Source organism: Artemia franciscana, chromosome 21, assembly GCF_032884065.1.
Source record: "Artemia franciscana chromosome 21, ASM3288406v1, whole genome shotgun sequence".
Lineage (NCBI taxonomy): Eukaryota > Metazoa > Arthropoda > Branchiopoda > Anostraca > Artemiidae > Artemia > Artemia franciscana.
The window spans coordinates 24,213,442-24,235,281 of NC_088883.1; the positions used below are offsets into that span (position 1 = coordinate 24,213,442).

Genomic DNA, 21,840 nt, shown 5'->3' on the forward strand with positions numbered 1-21,840 from the left:
AAACTAAAAACTAAAATAGAAAAAAACTAAAAAAAAAGGAAAAAACTGAAAAATAAAAGAGAAAAAGAAAACTAAAAAAATATGAATAAATATATATAAAAATAAGTTGTTTGTGGGTTATGTCTGTCTGTCTGTCTGTCGAGTGACGTCGTGTTTGTCCGCATATGACGTCTGAATTATTTCACACTAATACAAAAGAAGAAAAAAAACTAAAAAAGGTAAAAACTACAAAAAAAACTAAAAAGAAAAAAAACTAAAAAAGCTAAAAAACTAAAAAAAACTAAAAAAAGGTAAAAAACTAAAAACTAAAAAAACTGAAAAAACTAAAAAAAGGCAAAAACTAAAAAAAAACTAAAAACTAATAAAAAAAACTAAAAAAGCTAAAAAACTAAAAAAACTAAAAAAACTAAAAAAAGGTAAAAAACAAAAAAAAACTAAAAACTAAAAAAGAAAAAACTAAAAAAAAGGGAAAAACTGAAAAATAAGAGAAAAAGAAAACTAAAAAAATATTAATAAATATAAAAAATATAAATATAAATATAATATAAATTAGCAATCAACAAAGCACCGAGACACAAATGACGACCGGGACACAGGGAGTATAAATGACGACCAGGACATAAGTAAAAAAAAAACTAAAAAAATGGTAAAAACTACAAAAAAACTAAAAACTAATAAAAAAACTAAAAAATCTAAAAATCTAAATAAACTAAAAAAGAAAAAAAAGAAAAAAGGAAAAAAATAAAGGAGAAAAACAAAACTAAAAAACGAATGTATATACAGACCGGGACACCGGGATACAAATGACGACCGGGACACAGGGAATATAAATGACGACCGGGACACAGGGACACAACTACAATGGGGACGCCGGGGGGCACAGGGGGATATAAATGACGACCGGGACACCGGGACACAAGGAATATAAATGACGCCCGGGACACTCAAAGAGAAATCACAGACTGGAACACCGGGACACAAATGACGACCGGGACACAGGGAATATAAATGACGACCGGGACACAGGTACATAACTACAAAGGGGACGCCGGGGTGCACAGGGGGATATATAAATGACGATGGCGACTCAGGGAATGGTCGATTAGCGATCACCATCAACAAAGCTCAAGGGCAATCATTAGAATCATGAGGTATAGATCTGAATACGGATTGTTTTCCCATGGACCATTATATGTTGCATGTTCAAGAGTCGGTAAACCTGACAATCTATTTATATGCACAGACAATGGGACAGCAAAGAATGTTGTATATTCGCAAGTTTTACGTAGTTAAAAACATATATATATATATATATATATATATATATATATATATATATATATATATATATATATATATATATATATATATATATATATATATATATATATATCTATATTCACAGGTGGGACATAGGGACACAACTACAATGGCGCGTAACTAATATGGCGCGTAACGACTTATATATGTGTTTTTAACTACGTAAAACTTGCGAATATACAACATTCTTTGCTGTCCCATTGTCTGTGCATATAAATAGATTTTCAGGTTTACCGACTCTTGAACATGCAACATATAATGGTCCATGGGAAAACAATCCGTATTCAGATCTATACCTCATGATTCTAATGATTGCCCTTGAGCTTTGTTGATGGTGATTGCTAATCGACCATTCCCTGAGTCGCCATCGTCATATATATATCCCCCTGTGCACCCCGGCGTCCCCTTTGTAGTTATGTCCCTGTGTCCCGGTCGTCATTTATATTCCCTGTGTCCCGATCGTCATTTGTGTCCCGGTGTTCCAGTTTGTGATTTCTCTTTGAGTGTCCCGGGCGTCATTTATATTCCTTGTGTCCCGGTGTCCCGGTCGTCATTTATAACCCCCTGTGCCCCCCGGCGTCCCCATTGTAGTTGTGTCCCTGTGTCCCGGTCGTCATTTATATTCCCTGTGTCCCGGTCGTCATTTGTATCCCGGTGTCCCGGTCTGTATATACATTCGTTTTTTAGTTTTGTTTTTCTCCTTTATTTTTTTCCTTTTTTCTTTTTTTCTTTTTTAGTTTATTTAGATTTTTAGATTTTTTAGTTTTTTTAGTTTTTTTTTTTTACTTATGTCCTGGTCGTCATTTATACTCCCTGTGTCCCGGTCGTCATTTGTGTCTAGGTGCTTTGTTGATTGCTAATTTATATTATATTTATATTTATATTTTTTATATTTATTAATATTTTTTTTAGTTTTCTTTTTCTCTTATTTTTCAGTTTTTTCCTTTTTTTTAGTTTTTTCTTTTTTAGTTTTTAGTTTTTTTTTGTTTTTTACCTTTTTTTAATTTTTTTTTAGTTTTTTAGCTTTTTTAGTTTTTTTATTAGTTTTTAGTTTTTTTTTTTTAGTTTTTTCAGTTTTTTTTAGTTTTTAGTTTTTTACCTTTTTTTAGTTTTTTTTCTTTTTAGTTTTTTGTAGTTTTTACCTTTTTTAGTTTTTTTTTTTCTTCTTTTGTATTAGTGTGAAATAATTCAGACGTCATATGCGGACAAACACAACGTCACTCGACAGACAGACAGACAGACATAACCCACAAACAACTTATTTTTATATATATTTATTCATATTTTTTTAGTTTTCTTTTTCTCTTTTATTTTTCAGTTTTTTCCTTTTTTTTAGTTTTTTTCTTTTTTAGCTTTTAGTTTTTTTTTAGTTTTTTACCTTTTTTTAGTTTTTTTTTTAGTTTTTTTAGTTTTTTAGCTTTTTTAGTTTTTTTATTAGTTTTTATTTTTTTTTGTAGTTTTTGCCTTTTTTTATTTTTTTCAGTTTTTTTTTAGTTATTAGATTTTTACCTTTTTTTTAGTTTTTTTTAGTTTTTTAGCTTTTTTAGTTTTTTTTTTCTTTTTAGTTTTTTTTGTAGTTTTTACCTTTTTTAGTTTTTTTCTTCTTTTGTATTAGTGTGAAATAATTTAGTGTGACGTCACCTGATCCACAGATCCACACACAGACAACTTATTTTTATATATATAGATGTCACCTGAAAAAACTGGATCAGGTGACGTCAAAACTGAAAAAACTAAAAAAAGGCAAAAACTACAAAAAAAAATAAAAACTAATAAAAAAAATAAAAAAGCTAAAAAACTAAAAAAACTAAAAAAAGGCAAAAACTACAAAAAAAACTAAAAACTAATAAAAAAGCTAAAAAACTAAAAAAACTAAAAAAAGGCAAAAACTACAAAAAAAACTAAAAACTAATAAAAAAAAATAAAAAAGCTAAAAAACTAAAAAAACTAAAAAAACTAAAAAAAGGTAAAAAACTAAAAAAACTAACTACAAAAAAAACTAAAAACTAATAAAAAAAATAAAAAAGCTAAAAAACAAAAGACTAAAAAAAGGCAAAAACTACAAAAAAAACTAAAAACTAATAAAAAAGCTAAAAAACTAAAAAAACTAAAAAAAGGCAAAAACTACAAAAAAAAACTAAAAACTAATAAAAAAAATAAAAAAGCTAAAAAACTAAAAAAACTAAAAAAACTAAAAAAAGGTAAAAAACTAAAAAAACTAAAAACTAAAAAAAACTAAAAAAAAGGAAAAAACTGAAAAATAAGCTAAAATAAAGGTAAAAACCAATAAAAAACTAAAAAAAAACTGAAAAAACTAAAAAAAGGCAAAAACTACAAAAAAAACTAAAAACTAATAAAAAAAGTAAAAAAGCTAAAAAACTAAAAAAAATAAAAAAAATAAAAAAAGGTAAAAAACTAAAAAAAATAAAAAATAAAAAAAAACTAAAAAAAAGGAAAAAACTGAAAAATAAGCTAAAATAAAGGTAAAAACCAATAAAAAACTAAAAAGAAAAAAAGGAAAAAACTAAAAAAAATTTTCATCTAAAAAACTAAAAAAAACTAAAAAAGGTAAAAACTAAAAGAACTAAAAAAGAAAAAAATAAATGACGACACTCAAAGAGAAAGCGACCAGGACAAAAGGAATGTTCGATTAGCAATCAACAAAGCACCGGGACACAGGGAGTATAAATGACAACCAGGACATAAGTAAAAAAAAAAACTAACAAAACTAAAAAGAAGGTAAAAACTACAAAAAAACTAAAAAGAAAAAAAAAACTAAAAAATAATAAAAAAACTAAAAAATCTAAAAATCTAAATAAACTAAAAAAGAAAATAAAAGGAAAAAAATAAAGGAGAAAAACAAAACTAAAAAACGAATGTATATACAGACCGGGACACCGGGATACAAATGACGACCGGGACACAGGGAATATAAATGACGACCGGGACACAGGGACACAACTACAACGGGGACACCGGGGGAAACAGGGGGATATAAATGACGACCGGGACACCGGGGCAGGGAATGGTCGATTAGCAATCACCATCAACAAAGCTCAAGGGCAATCATTAGAATCATGAGGTATAGATCTGAATACAGATTGTTTTCCCATGGACCGTTATATGTTGCATGTTCAAGAGTCGGTAAACCTGACAATCTATTTATATGCAAAGACAATGGGACAGCAAAGAATGTTGTATATTCGCAAGTTTTACGTAGTTAAAACCATATATATATATATATATATATATATATATATATATATATATATATATATATATATATATATATATATATATTCACAGGTGGGACATAGGGACACAACTACAATGGCGCGTAACTATTATGGCGCGTAACGACTTACGCGCGCGGGGGGGCTTGGGGGGGCGCGAAGCGCCCCAACCAACTAGGTGTTGGGGTGGCGCGAAGCGCCACCCCAACAGCTAGTATATATATAAAAATAAGTTGTCTGTCAGGTGACGTCATGTTTCTGTGTCGACTGGCGTCATGCAGTTAGTTGTCGTCATTTTTGCTATGACGGTGACGTCATTAATGGTATTTTAGACATGCGTTCACGGAGAAATGTTTAATTGTATAATGACTAAAGAACCTACAATGGCAACAGCCGAGGAAGCTGCTCAAAGAGTCTATGGCACAAAACTTGCTGCTGATAGAGAAAGTAAGAAAAGAAAGCGTGCCGAGGAATCACAAGAACAGCAAGAAAACAGGCTTGCAGCTGATAGAGAAAGTAAGAAAAGAAAGCGTGCCGAGGAATCACAAGAACAGCAAGAAAACAGGCTTGCGGCTAAAGAACGCAAAACCGCGCAGTTAGATGAAAATCCACCTGGAAAGCGAGAGTCAAAACATATCAAAACTGAAAATGATAGCGATGATGATTGGGTTTGGGATTTTGACTTGGATAAGGTCATCAATGCCTACCAGATATAAGTTAAAAAACAAAGGTTCGGCGATATGTACTTCATAGTGACGCTGAAAAATAAAGAAAAAAAAACTGAAAAAACGTAAAAAACTAAAAAAACTAAAAAGAAAAAACACTCAAAGATAAATTACAGACCGGGACACAAATGACGACCGACACAGAGGGAATATAAATGACGACCAGGAACCTCAAAGAAAAATTACAGACTGGGACACCCGGACACAAATCACGACCGGGAATATAAATGACGACCGGGACGCAGGGAAACAACTACAACGGGGACGCCGGGGGCACAGGCGGGATATATAATTGACGACTGAGACACAGGGATTGTTTGAATAGAAATTACAGACCGGGACACAAATGACAACCGGGACACTCAAAGAGAAAATACAAACTGGGACACTAGGACACAAATGACGACCGGGACACAGGGAATATAAATGCTATTTATATGCACAGACAATGGGACAGCGAAGAATGTTGTATATTCGCATGTTTTACGTGGTTAAAAATATATATTTATATATATCTCTATTCACAGGTGGGACACAGCTACAATGGCGCGTAACTAATATGGCGCGTAACGACTTACGCGAGCGGGGGGACTTGGGGGGCGCGAAGCGCCCCACCAACTAGGTGTTGGGGTGGCGCGAAGCGAGTTGTGTGTATGCATGTTTGTTTGTTTGTTAAAAAAGCGTTTGCATATGACGTCATTATTAGTACATAAGGCTTTGTATATGCACAGACATATAAATATAAATGCTATTTATATGCATAGACAATGGGACAGCGAAGAATGTTGTATATTCGCATGTTTTACGTAGTTAAAAATATATATTTATATCTATCTCTATTCACAGGTGGGACACAGGGACACAGCTACAATGCCGCGTAACTAATATGGCGCGTAACGACTTACGCGCGCCGGGGGGCTTGGGGGGGCGCGAAGCGCCCCACCAACTAGGTGTTGGGGTGGCGCGAAGCGCCACCCCAACAGCTAGTATATATATATATATATATATATATATATATATATATATATATATATATATATGTATGTATGTATGTATAAAAATAAGTTGTTTGTGTACTGATGTCATGTTTGTCGACTGACGTCATTTTTGTCGACTGTATGTGACGTCATAACTGAAATAAGTTGTTTGTGTACTGACGTCATGTTTTCGACTGTCGACTGACGTCATGTTTGTTTGTCGACTGATGTCATGTTTGTCGACTGTATATGACGTCATTACAAGTATATAAAAAATGATAGCGATGATGATTGGGTTTGGGATTTTGACTTGGAAAAGGTCATCAATGCCTACCAGATTTTAGTTAAAAAAAACAAAGGTTCGTCGATATTTAATTCATAGTGACGAAAGACAAGTCAAAATAAAACAAACCAAACAACTTGAAAGTGATACCGATGATAAAAAAAAAACGAAGTTGAAAGGACTATCGTTTCCCAGTTGCAACATCTTTTCAAAATAAATAATAATTTAGTGCTTCTGTTCAAAATAGCAATCGAATTGATGCCTACTGATACGCAACTTTCAACGAAGTGGCAATCGTTATGGTCGGTGATTAGTATATGACGTCAAAGGCTTTGTATATGGCGTCAATGCTATATCAATGCTCATCGATGCTACGATGCCCTACAATATCCTATCATGTTTTGGGATGGAGCCAACGGCTATCACTTTAATATTAAACTGATAAATCCATCCACTAACAAAAAATGGATAAGAAATGCAGCGCAATGAAATTTTATGCCTATAGATTAATGATTCGTCATACATTACATTTATACATAATCCATCTTAGGATTAGATACAACAGCTTTTACATCCTGGACAATCGCCGGTTCATAGACATGACATTACGGCCCGTGTCTTCTGGCAAAAGTTGCTCTCCTTCATCTCCTACAGAGTTATGGGAGAAATACAAATCGCAAATGGCCGAGAATTTACTCCACCGAATACGACTAGAAAAGTCAGATATGACCTTGGACTTTACAACAGAAATTTATAACTGCACTTTAGTTATGATTGAAGATTTGTTCTTATCAATTGCAAACAAACTTCTCAAGCATTTGGGAATGCCTTCACCTAATCGTGCTGCTTAAATTTCTACATGTGTAGCATGGGATCGTGAACAAAGTTACAACACAATTGATCTATTGTCTTATGTTACAGACCGGGAAACAAGGAATATAAATGAAGACCGGGACTCTCAAAGAGGAATTACAGACCGGGACACAAATGACAAGCGGGACACAGGGAATATAAATGACGACCGAGACACTCAAAGAGAAATTACAGCCCGAGAAACCGGGTATATATATATATATATATGATTTTTGAATTTAACAAAAGAGGGAATAGTTGTGGGAAAAGTGGAGGTCATGGCCAATTGTAGAAAAAAGCCAAGACAGATTGTTGAATTAAGTGGGCAGCCCAGTCAAGGGTTAATTTTATCCGTTTGATTGCCGTTGTTACTGTCTGCCATTTATGCTACACCTTTCCGTGCATGTGTGTCCCTTCACAAATGCCAAACTAGAGTCGTACCTGTTGGAGGTTCTCGCTGGGGAACACACGCAGGTTGACTACGGGTTAAATTACTTGAAAATTTTCCCTCTCATGGCTATCACTCGACAACGCTGAACTAGAGTCAACCCTCTCATGCTAATTCACGGTGGGTTGGGTTCAACCTGTTGGAGGTTCTCTCTCAGGTTAATTCACGATCGCAGAAAGGGGGAAGCAGGAGGTTGACAAATTTGGCAATCTATTTACAACTGATTACCCCGCCAAAGAAATGAATATGAATAGAAATAACGAGTCCAATTCAAGGCCTACAAGGGCCTCCTGCAATCTGCCTCGACTCTTATGCAAGTGAACTTGCATATATATATATATATATATATATATATATATATATATATATATATATATATATATATATATATATATATATATGTATATATATATATATATATATATATATATATATATATATATATATATATATATATATATGTTTTTAACTACGTAAAACATGCGAATATACAACATTCTTCGCTATCCCACTGTCTGTGCATATAAATAGATTGTCAGGTTTACTGACTCTTGAACATGCAACATATAATTGTCCATGGGAAAACAATCCGTATTCAGATCTATACCTCATTATTCTAATGATGTGTCTCTGTGTCCCGGTCGTCATTTATATTCCCTGTGTCCCGGTCGTCATTTGTGTCCCGGTGTCCCAGTTTGTATTTTCTCTTTGAGAGTCCTGGTCGTCATTTATATTCCCGTGTCCCGGTGTCCCGGTCTGTAATTTCTATTCGAACAATCCCTGTGTCCCGGTCGTCATTTATATATCCGGCCTGTGCCCCCGGCGCCCCCATTGTAGTTGTGTCCCTGTGTCCCGGTCGTCATTTATATTCTCTGTGTCCCGGTCGTGATTTGTGTCCGGGTGTCCCAGTCTGTAATTTTCCTTTGAGATTCCCGGTCGTCATTTATATTCCGTGTCCCGGTAGTCATTTGTGTCCCGGTGTCTCGGTATTTAATTTCATAAGTTGACAAACATGACGTCAGTCGACAAACAACGTCATGACGCATACAGCTCAATCCTTATAATGACGTCAGTCGACAAACATGACGTCAGTCGACACACAAACATGACGTCACTCGACACACACACACAGACAACTTATTTTTATATATATAGAGATATATCTATCTATATTCACAGGTGGGACACAGGGACACAACTACAATGGCACGTAACTAATATGGCGCGTAACGACTTACCCGCACGTTACGCGCGCGGGGGGGCTTGGGGTGGGGGCGAAGCGCCCCCACCAACAGCTAATATATATATATATATATATATATATATATATATATATATATATATATATATATATATATTTGTATAAATTCCACATCTCGATCTAAAAAATGCTGACATTAAAGGCCTTATTTTGTTTTGTTATTTCGTTGACTTTTTTATTATTGAAATTACAATCTTAAAACTACATATTTTGAAAACAAGATTGAAACAAGAAAAACAAGTAGGATTAAAAAGTAAAAATTACTTGTTGTTTGCCCCGTCCTAGAGTGCCACCTGGCGTTGGTGTGACGGAAGGCGATGGCTGTAAGACGTCATGCATATGAGCTGAACCATTTGGCCCAATAGGATGAACTCTGCTACCATAAGTAGAGTTTACATCACTTATTCTGAAAAATGAGAGCCTTGTAAAAGAAATACTTAAAATTATTTTCTTCCCCCTCAACAGGTGTAATCATGCAGGTAAAAAGAGTAAAATTGGTGCGGTGGTAGGAGTTACCTTATTCTGATTATCCTGAAAGAATCCGAACAAAAACGGGAAATGTTACAGCTCAAAATTTGTTTTGTCGTCTTTTGACCGGCCACTAGACCAAACACCTCCTTCTTTAGTCCCTAAGGATACAAGTGCCCACCTACGGGTTTGGACAAAAAAAAAATATATATGAATAGAAAAAAATGTGTATCTAAAATTACATAAAAATTATTTCATTTTACATTGTAAATTATTTTACGTATAGGAAACATGTAAAATGAAAATACGCAAATAAGGTTTATGTTGTTAAGTAGACGACGAAAACATTTTTAAGAGAAATATACTCGGTAGAAATTTATCTTAAAACTGCGAAAGGTTTAAAAGAAATACCAAGCAACAGATTAGAATGGAGGAGGAGTTCAGAACTTCTCTCATCCTCAAAATGGACGGTAAGGAGCCCCCCCAGAAAGAAATGAAAAAATGTAATCTAGAAACAATAATTTAACATGTTTTGGCCCCACCTTCCTCTACCGCTGGAATCTCTGCGCATCAATGGACTTGAACATAAAAAAAAAGGCACATAAGAACTTTTGACAACAACCAGGGGATTAGAAAATAGTTACTCTCATAAAAACCCCTACTTTGACACATCAGGGTAACTTTTATATTTATTGGTATCTGGAGGGGGTAAAGGACACGAACAAAGATTACGTGTGATAAAATGTTTAAGTACCATTACCACAACGTTGAAGACGCTAGCGATCCAGTGGCACTTTTCAGAGCTATTTTGACAATTGTCACATTATGTGTCTTAATCAAAATAGCTTTTCTATGAGAAACATATGAGCTGTTATTTAATAGCTTATTTAAATAGCTTTTATTCAATTTTTAAATTCTATTAAGAAAGTAACAGCTAAAAACTTGACTTCCCCTTTAAGAGTAATCTAATATCCCCCTATTCAATGTAACTTATCAATCGATTGTAATTGGTTTTCGTAACTGACAGCCAGTGAAAATCCTTCTCTTTGAAAGAGAATGATTTTCATTGGCTGTTGGGGACAAAAATCAATTGCGGTCGATTGCATTAAGGAATAATGAACGCAGGGTATTTGTTTGGGCATGAGTTTGGATCTATCTTAACTTTCAAACAATGGAGAAGGATAGACAAGGAAAACATAGCAAGCATTACGATAAAAAACATTAGACACTAAACATAGACAATATAAGATCATTTTTATTCAAATTTTCAAGCACATACATACATAGCCTACAGCACTCTATACCCCCGCAGGGGTGGAGTGTAGGGAAAAAAACTAAAAAGGAAAATGAAAACGACAAACTCTCCACGGACTACCCGCCAAAAACTCATTCCAATCACAGAGACATCAACCGCGCAGAATATTGAATAAAGAATGAAGAAAAAAATTGGAGATAAAGCAACTAAGTAAGTCATCACACATCAAAAATGATTTTAAAGGTATCAAACGAGTGAAAATTAGTATTATAGAGTGTAAACCTCCAAAAACGATTTTTGGGGATTTTGAGATTTCACGGTGATCGAACAGGTTGGAAAATTGATGTTAAGAAGACTAAGACGCTTAGACAAGGAATAAATGAAGGTAAAGAGATGATTTTAAGTAAAGGACAATCAGGTGGATACCTTCACTTGCCTGGGTAGTAATATAAGTAAAGATGGTGGATGCAGAGAAGATATTAAAGTAGAATAACCAAGGCCCAGGGTGCTTTTTCAGTTTAAAAAAACTTTGGTAGAAATGGAAAATAAGTCTACAAGCCAAGATTAGAATCTTTGAGGCTATAGTGCTCACAGTGATTAAGCATGGTTCCGAAACGTTTGCGCTTCGAAAGACGAAGGAGATTTCATCAGATGTTTTCCAGAGGAATTGTTTAAGGATTGTTTTGGACACCCATCTGACTGGCCGTATTTCAAGCAGTAAGCTCTAAGAAAAACATGTTTCTATCCCACTTTATAAAGCTGTAATGAGAGAAAGGCTGAGATGGCTAGGACATGTTCCGCAGACGAAAAATGAGAAATTACCAAAGATCGTTCTTATCGACCATCCGTCTAGGGTAAAACGAAACACCGTCCCCGCTTTGGGTGAGAGGAGGTTTAAGGGACATTCTTGGGAGGGTATAAAGATGGAGGTTTACATAGATTGGGATGGAGGAGTAGCGTATGTAGCCGTGTTGGCCTTTGGCGGATTGGTGCTGCAGTGAGTTGTTAGTAGTAGTAGTATTTCACAAATCACCGCTGATTTCTTTTTCATGATCATCAACGTTTTGATGAAAAACAAATTTTTTGTCAGAAATTATTATTTTGATGAAAAACAGGATCTTTCATTTCCTTTTTTCATTCTTTGAAGAAAAAATAGCAAACTTATGCTAAGTGAGACAAGCTGATCGGTGACCACGATGTCTATTTTTGAAAACTCTTGCTAATTTTGCCGCCGTTTTGGAAAGGGAAGTAGAAAATTATAAACCTATTTCGGCTGTCTGTCGAACCCTCATAAGAAGAAATGAAAAAAAAAAAAAAAAAAACACTTACGAAAACTGGTGTGAAATATGACCATCAACAGATTCATTTCCATAGCCACGCCTGAGAGAATAGAAAATATATTATCAACTATGACGTATATCAGTTTATTCAAATTGAAAACAATGCTAATTAAATAAAAGGAAAGGAATTGCTACCTCGGTCAACTCTACGCTTTCCCAAAATGTAGAAAAAAATTGAAATATATCAGGTTATATGAGGACTAAAAACACCATAACAACAGTTGACCTTTTCCCTGAATCAAACCCGGGGGAAGAACTGGTAGAATATTTAAGTTGCTAAAAAAAACATCAACTGTATTTTTTAAATGCTTAAAATATAAAACGAAATCATCTTTTATATCACTGTGACTAAAGCAAAACTCTAAAATCTTCACTCATTTTTTTTTATCCCCAGTGCAGAGGAACTACAAAAAAAAAATCTTTAATTCGTGAATTTATCTCAACTGAAAACTGTTCGGAAATTGTCTGTAATCAGAGCCAAGTACATAACTTTACGGAAACTACAGTTTTAGGCACTATTTTCTTCTCTTTTTTTCTGGGGGGGGGGTCAAAAATACTAAGGGAACCTGACGAAATCATATACATGAAAAATGCAATTTTTGTATAAAAAAACATTGCATTTTATTTTAATATTATCTTTTGTCACATACAAAAAAAAACATGTAGATACAAAAATTAGCTTTCAAGTCAGTCCTGCAATATCTCTCTACGATGTTTCAATGCCCCACTAGCGGCGAACAAAAAAAAAGAATAATATAGGACTACTTCCGATAAAAAAAAGTGATTCCCCTTGATACTCAAGATGAGGGACTCTAATTCTCCTCTGTGCAGTTTTTAGCCATGATGATTCCAATTGTGAAGTGTTAAATTCGATCTGACACCATTTTCGAGGGGTTTCGTAGTATTTCACCCCTCCCGCAATAAATTATTTTTTTGCAATAAACATTTAACATTAAAACTAATAAAAGTAAATTACTATTCCTGAAATTTCTTCAAATAACGATTTTTCTTCACATGACAGCTGTTTGCCTTTTTTCAAAACACACTTTTAAATTTTCGGTTACTATGGGCTTAGAGTTCATTGGTTTGTTAGATTATAAACGGATGCCACAACTGTGATGGCGTTTTAGCATAGTTGTAATAGAAAATGAGATCCATTAGCGGCACTCAAGGTGGTGTGTTACCAAATAAAACTCGAAAGTTTAAAAGCAAGCTATTTTTAATTATATATTTAATCAATCGTAATTTTATCCATATAACTTAATTAATTAAAATGAAAAATATTAGAATCAATTGAACTAAAATTAATTCAATTTAATTCAATGGATTCAATTAAATTCAATTTCATATGTTTTCCAAATAGCGCCAATATTAGATTGGACCCAAGCTGAAACTTTTCTTTTAAAGAATTTTATATTGACTATTAAACTGTTATGGCCAGGCAAGCGAGCAGAAGATAGTCCAATAAAAATAACAAAACAAAAACATTAGTGGCCTTTATGTAAATGTGACTCTTTTATATCTGGCTAAACTTGAAACAAAAAACAGATACACAAAATTAATTAGCACACCTAATATTTTTATTCTAGTGTTCATTATTAACTTCATTAGTTCGCTCGAGCATCCCAAAATTACTTATTCGACAACCCTGATCATTTAGAGTTGGCGTTTCAGGAATCGTAGGTGACGTCATTTTAGTTGTCGGAAAAGTTACACCTGCTAACCCCGGAAAATGAGGGAAATGAGGAATATGCAGAGAACAAGAAGGGACAGTAATTTTTATATATACAACACCTTCAAGGATTTGTGAATAAGCTATGTTTACAGCCAGGGCCGTATTTAGAGTGTGTGGGGGGGTTACTCAGTTTGACCCTTCCCAACGAAAAATTGACTCTTGACTCGTAAAAAGGTAACAAAATGCATACAAACAAATTTTATATGTTTTGTAAAGTTTTTTTGTTACCCCCCTCCTTCCTTGAAAAAAAAAATCCTGTATACGGCCTTGTTAACAGTGTAATGCACATGTTTAATGTAGTTATTGACCTAGTTGGTACTTGTCTGTGAAACGGAACACACCCAAGAAGTGAAGTTGGTTAATCTTAATGAAATATACCAAAACATGATAATAACATAATACTTTAGAAACAAAATTATGGAAACTAAGACAAAGGCCGCGCAGAACGCATTACATTAAATACTTAGCCTAACTTAATCTAACCCCTAATCACCACTAAATATTATTAAATAAAAAAACAAATTTTTCAACTGAAAGTAAGGAGCAACATTGAAACTTAAAACAAACAGTAATTACTCTGTATATGAGGGGGGCTTCCCCCTCCTCAGTACCTCGCTCTAACGATAAAGTTTAACTTTTTGTTCCAATTATTTAAGGATGACTCCTAATACACAAGGACTATTTAAATAGAATTATAAGCTTTTTACAATTCAAAAAACACTTTAACGTAATACTGAGAAATCCAGCTCACCCTCCCATGGAAAATGCCCTTCCTCCACAAGAACTCATCCATGAAAAGATCCTCCCACGAAATAAAGCCCACCAGAACCCCTCCCCCCGAAATTATATTTATACTTCCCAATAGCCAATACTATATGTAAGCAACGGTCAAAGTTCAGAGCATGCAGCCCTTCCCCCTGAGGCTGTGGGGGTCAAGTCATCTTCAAAGACCTAGTTATTAAATCTTTCGATCATGCTGAAGAAAATGGCTATCTCAAAATGCTGATCGGACAATTTTGGGTAAAAGAGAGGGGTAGGAGGGAATTTTGTAGCAGCCCTCTGATATTTTTTGTCACTTAAGAACGCCACTAGAACTTTTGATTTCCTATCAAATGAGTCCTCTCCCGATCTTGTAGGATTACTGGTTCGATACAATCACCCCTGGGAAAAAAAAAACGAAACAAAAAAACATACATCCAAGATCTTGCTTCTGGCAAAAAAAATTCAAAATTCCACATGATTGCATATCGGAGCTTGAAACCTCTACAGTAGGGTTCTGTTGTATTCTGAATCTCGTGATGTGGTTTTCATTAAGACCACTTGATTTCTTGGGGGTATTTCCCCCTTTTTTTTTAAAAGTAGGCAAATTTTCTAAGGCTCGTAACTTTTGATGGGTAATATTAAACTTTACGAACTTTATATAATAATCATCAAATTTCGATTCTTTTGATATATCTCTTATTATGAAGACACAGTTTCTTACAGTTTCAGTTACTATATAGCCACATCGCTCCTAACCACAAACAGTTTGAAAATATTCAATCAAAATATACCTAGATCGTAGTTTTCTCACTCAAAATAAGCAAATCATAACCGATTCCAGAGAGGCAAACCGGTTTTGTCAGATCTTAAACAGGGTTATTCACGGTGATCCGTTTAACATAAGAGTATCGCCTAGTGTCCCATAGCGTTTCAGTTAACAAGAGACAGGATAAGTACTTATTGTTATTTTTTTTTACAGATTGCATCCGGGAAAGTTAATGCAGACGATAAGCCGGTTAAGGGATGCTGGAATACACCATATAACTTTGCTGATTCATGCTAGACAGCGACGGTGTTCTTCCCGGAGATGAAATGTGTTCTCTTTTATATCAGTTTGTCGCATATTCTTTCAGTACGAAATTGTCTGTCATTGCAACAGGTCTGCCATCTAATTTATGGTTCTAAGATAGTTCCTGCGTTGTGTTGGCTTGGGATGAATTTTTGCTCCTCTATCGGCTATCCGTTCTAGTGCACTTTCAGACATCAAGAATGAACTCAAACCAGGTTATGCTAAAATTGTCTGAAATCGTGGCTCACATTCTCGCAAGGCCTTGGCTAGACTTTATTCAACTTATTGCGACTATTCAATTCTTTGTCTGTATGTTTTTAACAAAAGTGATCCGAAGGACATTGGGGCATTGTATTTCCTTTACATCTGCATAGATAGTATAGGAACCAAAAGGTTATTCGATTGTTTAGTGCCATTTGGTACGTGCCTGGGGTTAGGTACTTTTCATCCTCTTCTGCGATTATTTGACTTGTATTGTTGTTTTTTTTATAGTTAATATTGTTTTTTTTTGTATGTTTTTTTCTATTGTTACTCCACTTTATTATTATTATCCACTTTATTATTATAAATTTAGTGATTCAAAATTATTATTATTGTAACCAAAATATGAGAGGCCAAATTTTTAGGCCGCTGTTTTTAAATTTTTCAGGGGGGGGGGGGGTAGTTCGTTAAGATTCAAAAATATTTTAGTTACTTAACTTGATCTCATAAGAACATCAAGTGTCGTTCATTGATAAATGATCATGACAACAAAAATTTCTTTCTAAAAGTTTTTAATCAGGTTGAAGTGAAAGAAACAAGGATTTATTTTCCCAAATGTTTTAAACCTAAATAATATGTAAATTGCCTTTTGATTTCTGAAACTTTATCATAAATTAAGAGTAATTATTTACCAAATCATCGACACTAATTAAAGCTCAATGATGCTTTGTCACGGTTCCAGCATCTGGTGCATCCTTGTAAAGAATAGCCAATAGTAACCGAAATTTTTAAAGTGCGCTTAGAAAACAACAATGTAAAGTGGGGAGGAATCACTATTTGGACATAATTCAGAAATGATAACTAGGATTTTGATTAATCTTAATGGTCGAAGTTTATTGCGCATGATACACAAAATATCGCCACAGATAAAACATTAAAAGCAGTCAATTAAATACAGCAGAAGGTAATTTACTGATTAAAGAAACACATGGGGATTCTAGTCACAAACCAGAGAGTACAGGACACTTATAAGGGCAGAAACTAGCGTTAGTGTAAAAAAAAATCATCAACGCCACCAAGCGTTTGGCAGCTCTGTTCGATACAAAACTACAGCATACTTCTTTTCAGCTAATTTAAAATTCAGGGAAGTATAAGAAGAGTGAAACTTTGTCCCCCAGTAAGCATACCAGCTTAAGGCGAAAGGGCCTACCTAGCCTGTCAAGATTTTTCAAAGGTTTCGTAGGCTTTATTTGTGCAGACTACATTTTGACTTCAATATAATTCGTGAAAATAACAAAAATACTGGTAATTATCATTTACAGAGAAATTTCAGCATTAATTCTTCAACCTAATTTTTTATTTTTCTCAACGTTTGTAATGAAGCCGCCGGACACTATGCTATAAATGCCGCGGGGCGGATATACAATTAATATTTGGGGGCAACGATAAAAATTTGGCCCTCCATCGGTATTTTTACTCCTCTGACTCTGTAATTAGAACAATTTTCGACCTTGTGGGGGAACGTGACAAAGATCACCGCTATAAGCCATGGCAGACCCCGACCCCTTTTTCCCAAGGGTCGAATACCCGCAGGAGGAGTAGGCAAAAAGCCAGCTGCTTTGCTTGCACTTTATAAAATAATGCCAGGTAGTATTTGAACAACAACTGCTAACATACTCTATAGCCCAATCATAGCCCGTTTTAACTATCTCATAGTTAGTAAATACACCTCCATGAGTAACCGTATTCCATTTTAATTTTAGAGCCACTCGGATGCCGAAAGTTTAGACTATTTTAACTCAAAAATATCACAAAAGGAAGAGCGTCCGTTCAAAGATGAGGCATTTAATTGTAAAAAAAAAAGTTAATTGTAAAAAATTGTAAAAAAAAATGTCACCCCAAATCAAATTTCAAACCTTAATAAACCATTACACCAATTTTATGAGCCATAGAGGAAAATATAATAATTTCCACTTGGTTTTGAGCTTGGTCCTAATTTAGTTCTGATTAAATTCTACATATTTAAACCTGACAATGGGTAACTTATTGGCACACCTGTCCAGAAAGGAAACAACCCCCACAGCATTCAAAAACCGAAACATGTTATGTAAAAAAAAAAAAATCTGGTCGATCCAATTGAAATTTATTGGGTTATGAATAGTGATAGTTATTTGTGTTTTAGGATGGTTCATAAAATAGACGTTAATTTCTCATATTAAGGAAATTTTGAGCACATTAATAGCAACTGCCCTGGATTAATGCCATTAACGCACATTAATGGCAAGGATTAACGGCACATAAATGGCAAGCCACTGGATTAACGCACATTAATGCCCTGGATTAGCAACTCCTGAAAAAGAAAAAGACTACAGAAAAAAAAATGATAGATAGTACTTTTTCATTGCAGTTCGGGGCAGCTCTCGAATTAAAACTTCCTTTTATCAATTTATCATTCTCTTTCAGCAAGCTGATCCTAAGAAAGAGATAAAAGAACAAGAGCTAAGAGCTCACATGGCATGAGCTCAAGCAAAATTTTAAGAATCAATAGATCGATTTAAAAGAAAAATCAGAGGCTTAATGCGGTCGGGATTTAAAATAAGAGCACTGAGACACGAGGTCCTTCTAAATATCAAAATGCATTAAGATCCGGTCACCCACTCTTTAGTTAAAAAAAACCTCATTTTTTCTAATTTTTCCTCTCCCTTCAGCCCCCCAGATGGCCGAATCGGGGAAAACGACTTTATCAAGTCAATTTGTGCAGGTTCCTGACACACCTACCAATTATCATCGTCCTAGCTCGCAAAGCACAGACCCCCCCCCCCCTATAGCTCCCCAAAGAGTGCTGTTCCAGTCCTGTTATGTTCATGTGTCTACGATATTTGCTTATTCTACCCACCAAGTTTCATCCGGATCTCTCCACTCTAAGCGTTTTCCAAGATTTCCAGTTTGCCCATCCAACTCCCCCCAATGTCACCGGATCTAGTCAGGATTTAAAATAAGAGCTCTGAAGCACAAGATCCTTCGAAATGCCAAATTTCATCAAGATCTAATCCCCCGTCCGTAAGTAACAAATACCTCATTTTTTCTATTTTTTTCGAATTACTCCCTCCCCCAAAGAGAGCGGGTCCGGGCCGGTTATGTTAGTCACGTATTTTTGACTGTGATTTTTCTTCCCACCAAGTTTCATCCTGATCTCTCCGCTCTCCCAAGATCCAATCACCCGTTCGTAAGTTAAAAATACCTCATTTTTTCTAATTTTTCCGAACTAACCGTCACCCACCCACCCACCCCCCAAATGGTCGAATCAGGAAAACAACTATTTCTAATTTAATCTGATCTAGTCCCTGATACACCCGCCAAATTTCTTCGTCCTAGCTTATCTGGAAGAGCCTAAACTAGCAAAACCAGGACCGATAGACAGACAGACCAACAGAATTTGCGATCGCTATATGTCAGTTTGTAAATACGAAGTGTCATAAAAAAGGAAAAATAAAAAAAGCTAGAGAAAAAACGTTCTAAAGAAAGAAAAAGAGCATAGTTTTTTGGTACTTGTCGGTTATTAAGTAAAAAAACAAGTTTTTAACTGAAAGTAAGGTGTGACATTAAAACTTAAAACGAACAGAAATTACTCCGTGCATAAAAGGGGCTATTCCTTCCTCAATACCCCACTCTTTACGCTCAAGTTTGACTCTTTCTCTTCATACTACTTTATAAAACAGTGAATAACTTTAGCGTAAAGAGCGGGACATATACGGAGTAATTTCTGTTCGTTTTAAGTTTTAATGTCGCTCCTTACTTTCACTTAAAAAAACATTTTTTTTTAATTTAATTTCTGAACCTTTTTGAATTAATGCATGTTTGATTTTGGCTCTTCGCAAATGATTAGTTAAAGCAAAATTTGCATTTTTTTTTTTTTTTTTTTTCTAAATGGCTTTCTCTTAGTTTTGACCAGACGATTTTCAGGAAAAGGTTGGGAGAGGAGGCCTAGTTGCCCTCCATTTTTTCGGTTATTTAAAAAGGCAACTAGAATTTTTAATTTTCAACGAATATTTTTATTAATTAAAAAATATAGGCAACTTACAAATTAACTAACGTAACGAACTTCTATATTCGTATATTTTTATTATGTATATGAGGGTGTTCGCCCCCTCGTTAATACCTCGTTCTTTACACTAAAGCTTTAATTGTGTCCCAATTCTTTAAGATTGACTCCTGAACCCCAAAGGCTGTAGAATAAACAGTTGAAATTAATAAAAATACTTTAGCGTAAAGAGCGAGGTATTTAGGAAAAGATGGACCCCCATATGCGTAATAATCTCTATTCGTTTTAGGTTTTAATGCTGGTCCTTACTTTCAGTGGAAAAACTTTTTCATATTTATTTTTTCATTTTTTTTAAATAATGCTAGAAAATCCTGCGCCCTCTTCATGGAATTTTTCTTCCCCCATAACAAATTCCTCCAAGGGAAGATCCTTCCACGTAGCCCACTTACCTCAACCCCCCCCCCAACCAAAAAAATCCCCTGAAAAGGTCTGTACACTTCCTAATAACCATTACAGTGTGTAAACGCTGGTCAAAGTTTGTAAATTGCAGCCCCTCCCCCGGGGACTGTGGGGGAGTAAGTCAGACCCAAAGACACAGTTATTATGTTTTTCGACTATGCTGAACAAAATGGCTATCTCAAAATTTTGATCCGTTGACTTAGGGAGAAATTAGCGTGGGAGGGGGCCTAGGCGCCCTCCAATTTTTTGGTCACTTAAAAAGGGTACTAGAACTTTTAATTTCCGTTAAAATAAGCCCTCTTGCGACATTCTAGGACCAATTGGTCGATACGATTACCCCTAGGAAAAAAAACAACAAATAAACACACACCCGTGATCGGTCTTCTGGCAAAGAATACTAAGTTCCACATTTTTGTAGATAAGAGCTTGAAACTTATACAATAGGGTTCTCTGATACGCTGGATGCGATGGTTTGATTTTCGTTAGGATCGTATGACTTTTAGGGGGTGTTTCCCCCTATTTTCCAAACAAGGCAAATTTTCTCAGGCTCGTAACTTTTTATAAGTGAGACTAAATTTGATGGAACTAATATATTTAAAATCGGCATAAAAATCTGATTCTTTTGATGTATCTATCAGTATCAAAATTCCGTTTTTTAGAGTTTCGTCTACTATTGAGCCGCGTCGCTCCTTACTACAGTTCATTACCATTTGATTGGAAACACATTCAAGAATTACGCTGTGCACTGTAATACAATAACCGGTTTCCCTAATAGTTAATCCTAACGAAATATATGAAAATATGACGAATATACAATACTTTATTAACAGAATAATGGGAAGGTTAGGCTTCCATAATTTAATTTCTAAAATATTATTTTATCATCATTCAACTTCGCTTTTTGGGTGTGTTTCGAATAACCGACAAGTACGGGGAAACAGGTTTTTGTCTTACAGAGCGCACTTCTTGGATGTTTTTCCAATAACCGACAAATACTTTTTTTATGCATTGCAAAATAGCTCATCGGATTAAAGCTTTCTTCGAGCTATTTATCTTTCACTTTTCTCGTGTCAAGAAGATTCCTCACTTCCCTCAAAATCACAAGATAATACAGGGAAACGGTATCAGACTAATTAAAAATTTAAAATTTTGATTGAAATTTATTAATCCTTTTAAACGAACTGGCTTCTTTTATAAGACCTGAACTTAGAACATAGACAAAAGCAGAATGGCTAGCCTCTACTGGAGCGAGTGGGGAACACCTTCATAGGATTCATAGGATGGGATTCCCCTATCTGCCTCTGGTTGTAAATATAAATTTGTTGGTGATACAGCTAAATTTAGTAACTTTAGTGGTTTTGTTTTCCATGGCGAAATATTTATTGATAGGGGAACAGTATCTGTCTCTGA

General features: G+C 34.6%; 1 protein-coding gene across 1 annotated transcript in view; it reads right to left on the minus strand.

Moving 5' to 3' along the window:
* LOC136040711 (catenin delta-2-like) overlaps positions 1 to 21,840 on the minus strand; it is a 154,962-nt gene that overhangs the window by 114,184 nt on the left and 18,938 nt on the right. The window contains 2 exon segments of the mRNA XM_065725014.1: positions 9,364 to 9,505; positions 12,152 to 12,202. Of these exon segments, the coding sequence (XP_065581086.1) occupies positions 9,364 to 9,505; positions 12,152 to 12,202 (193 nt within the window).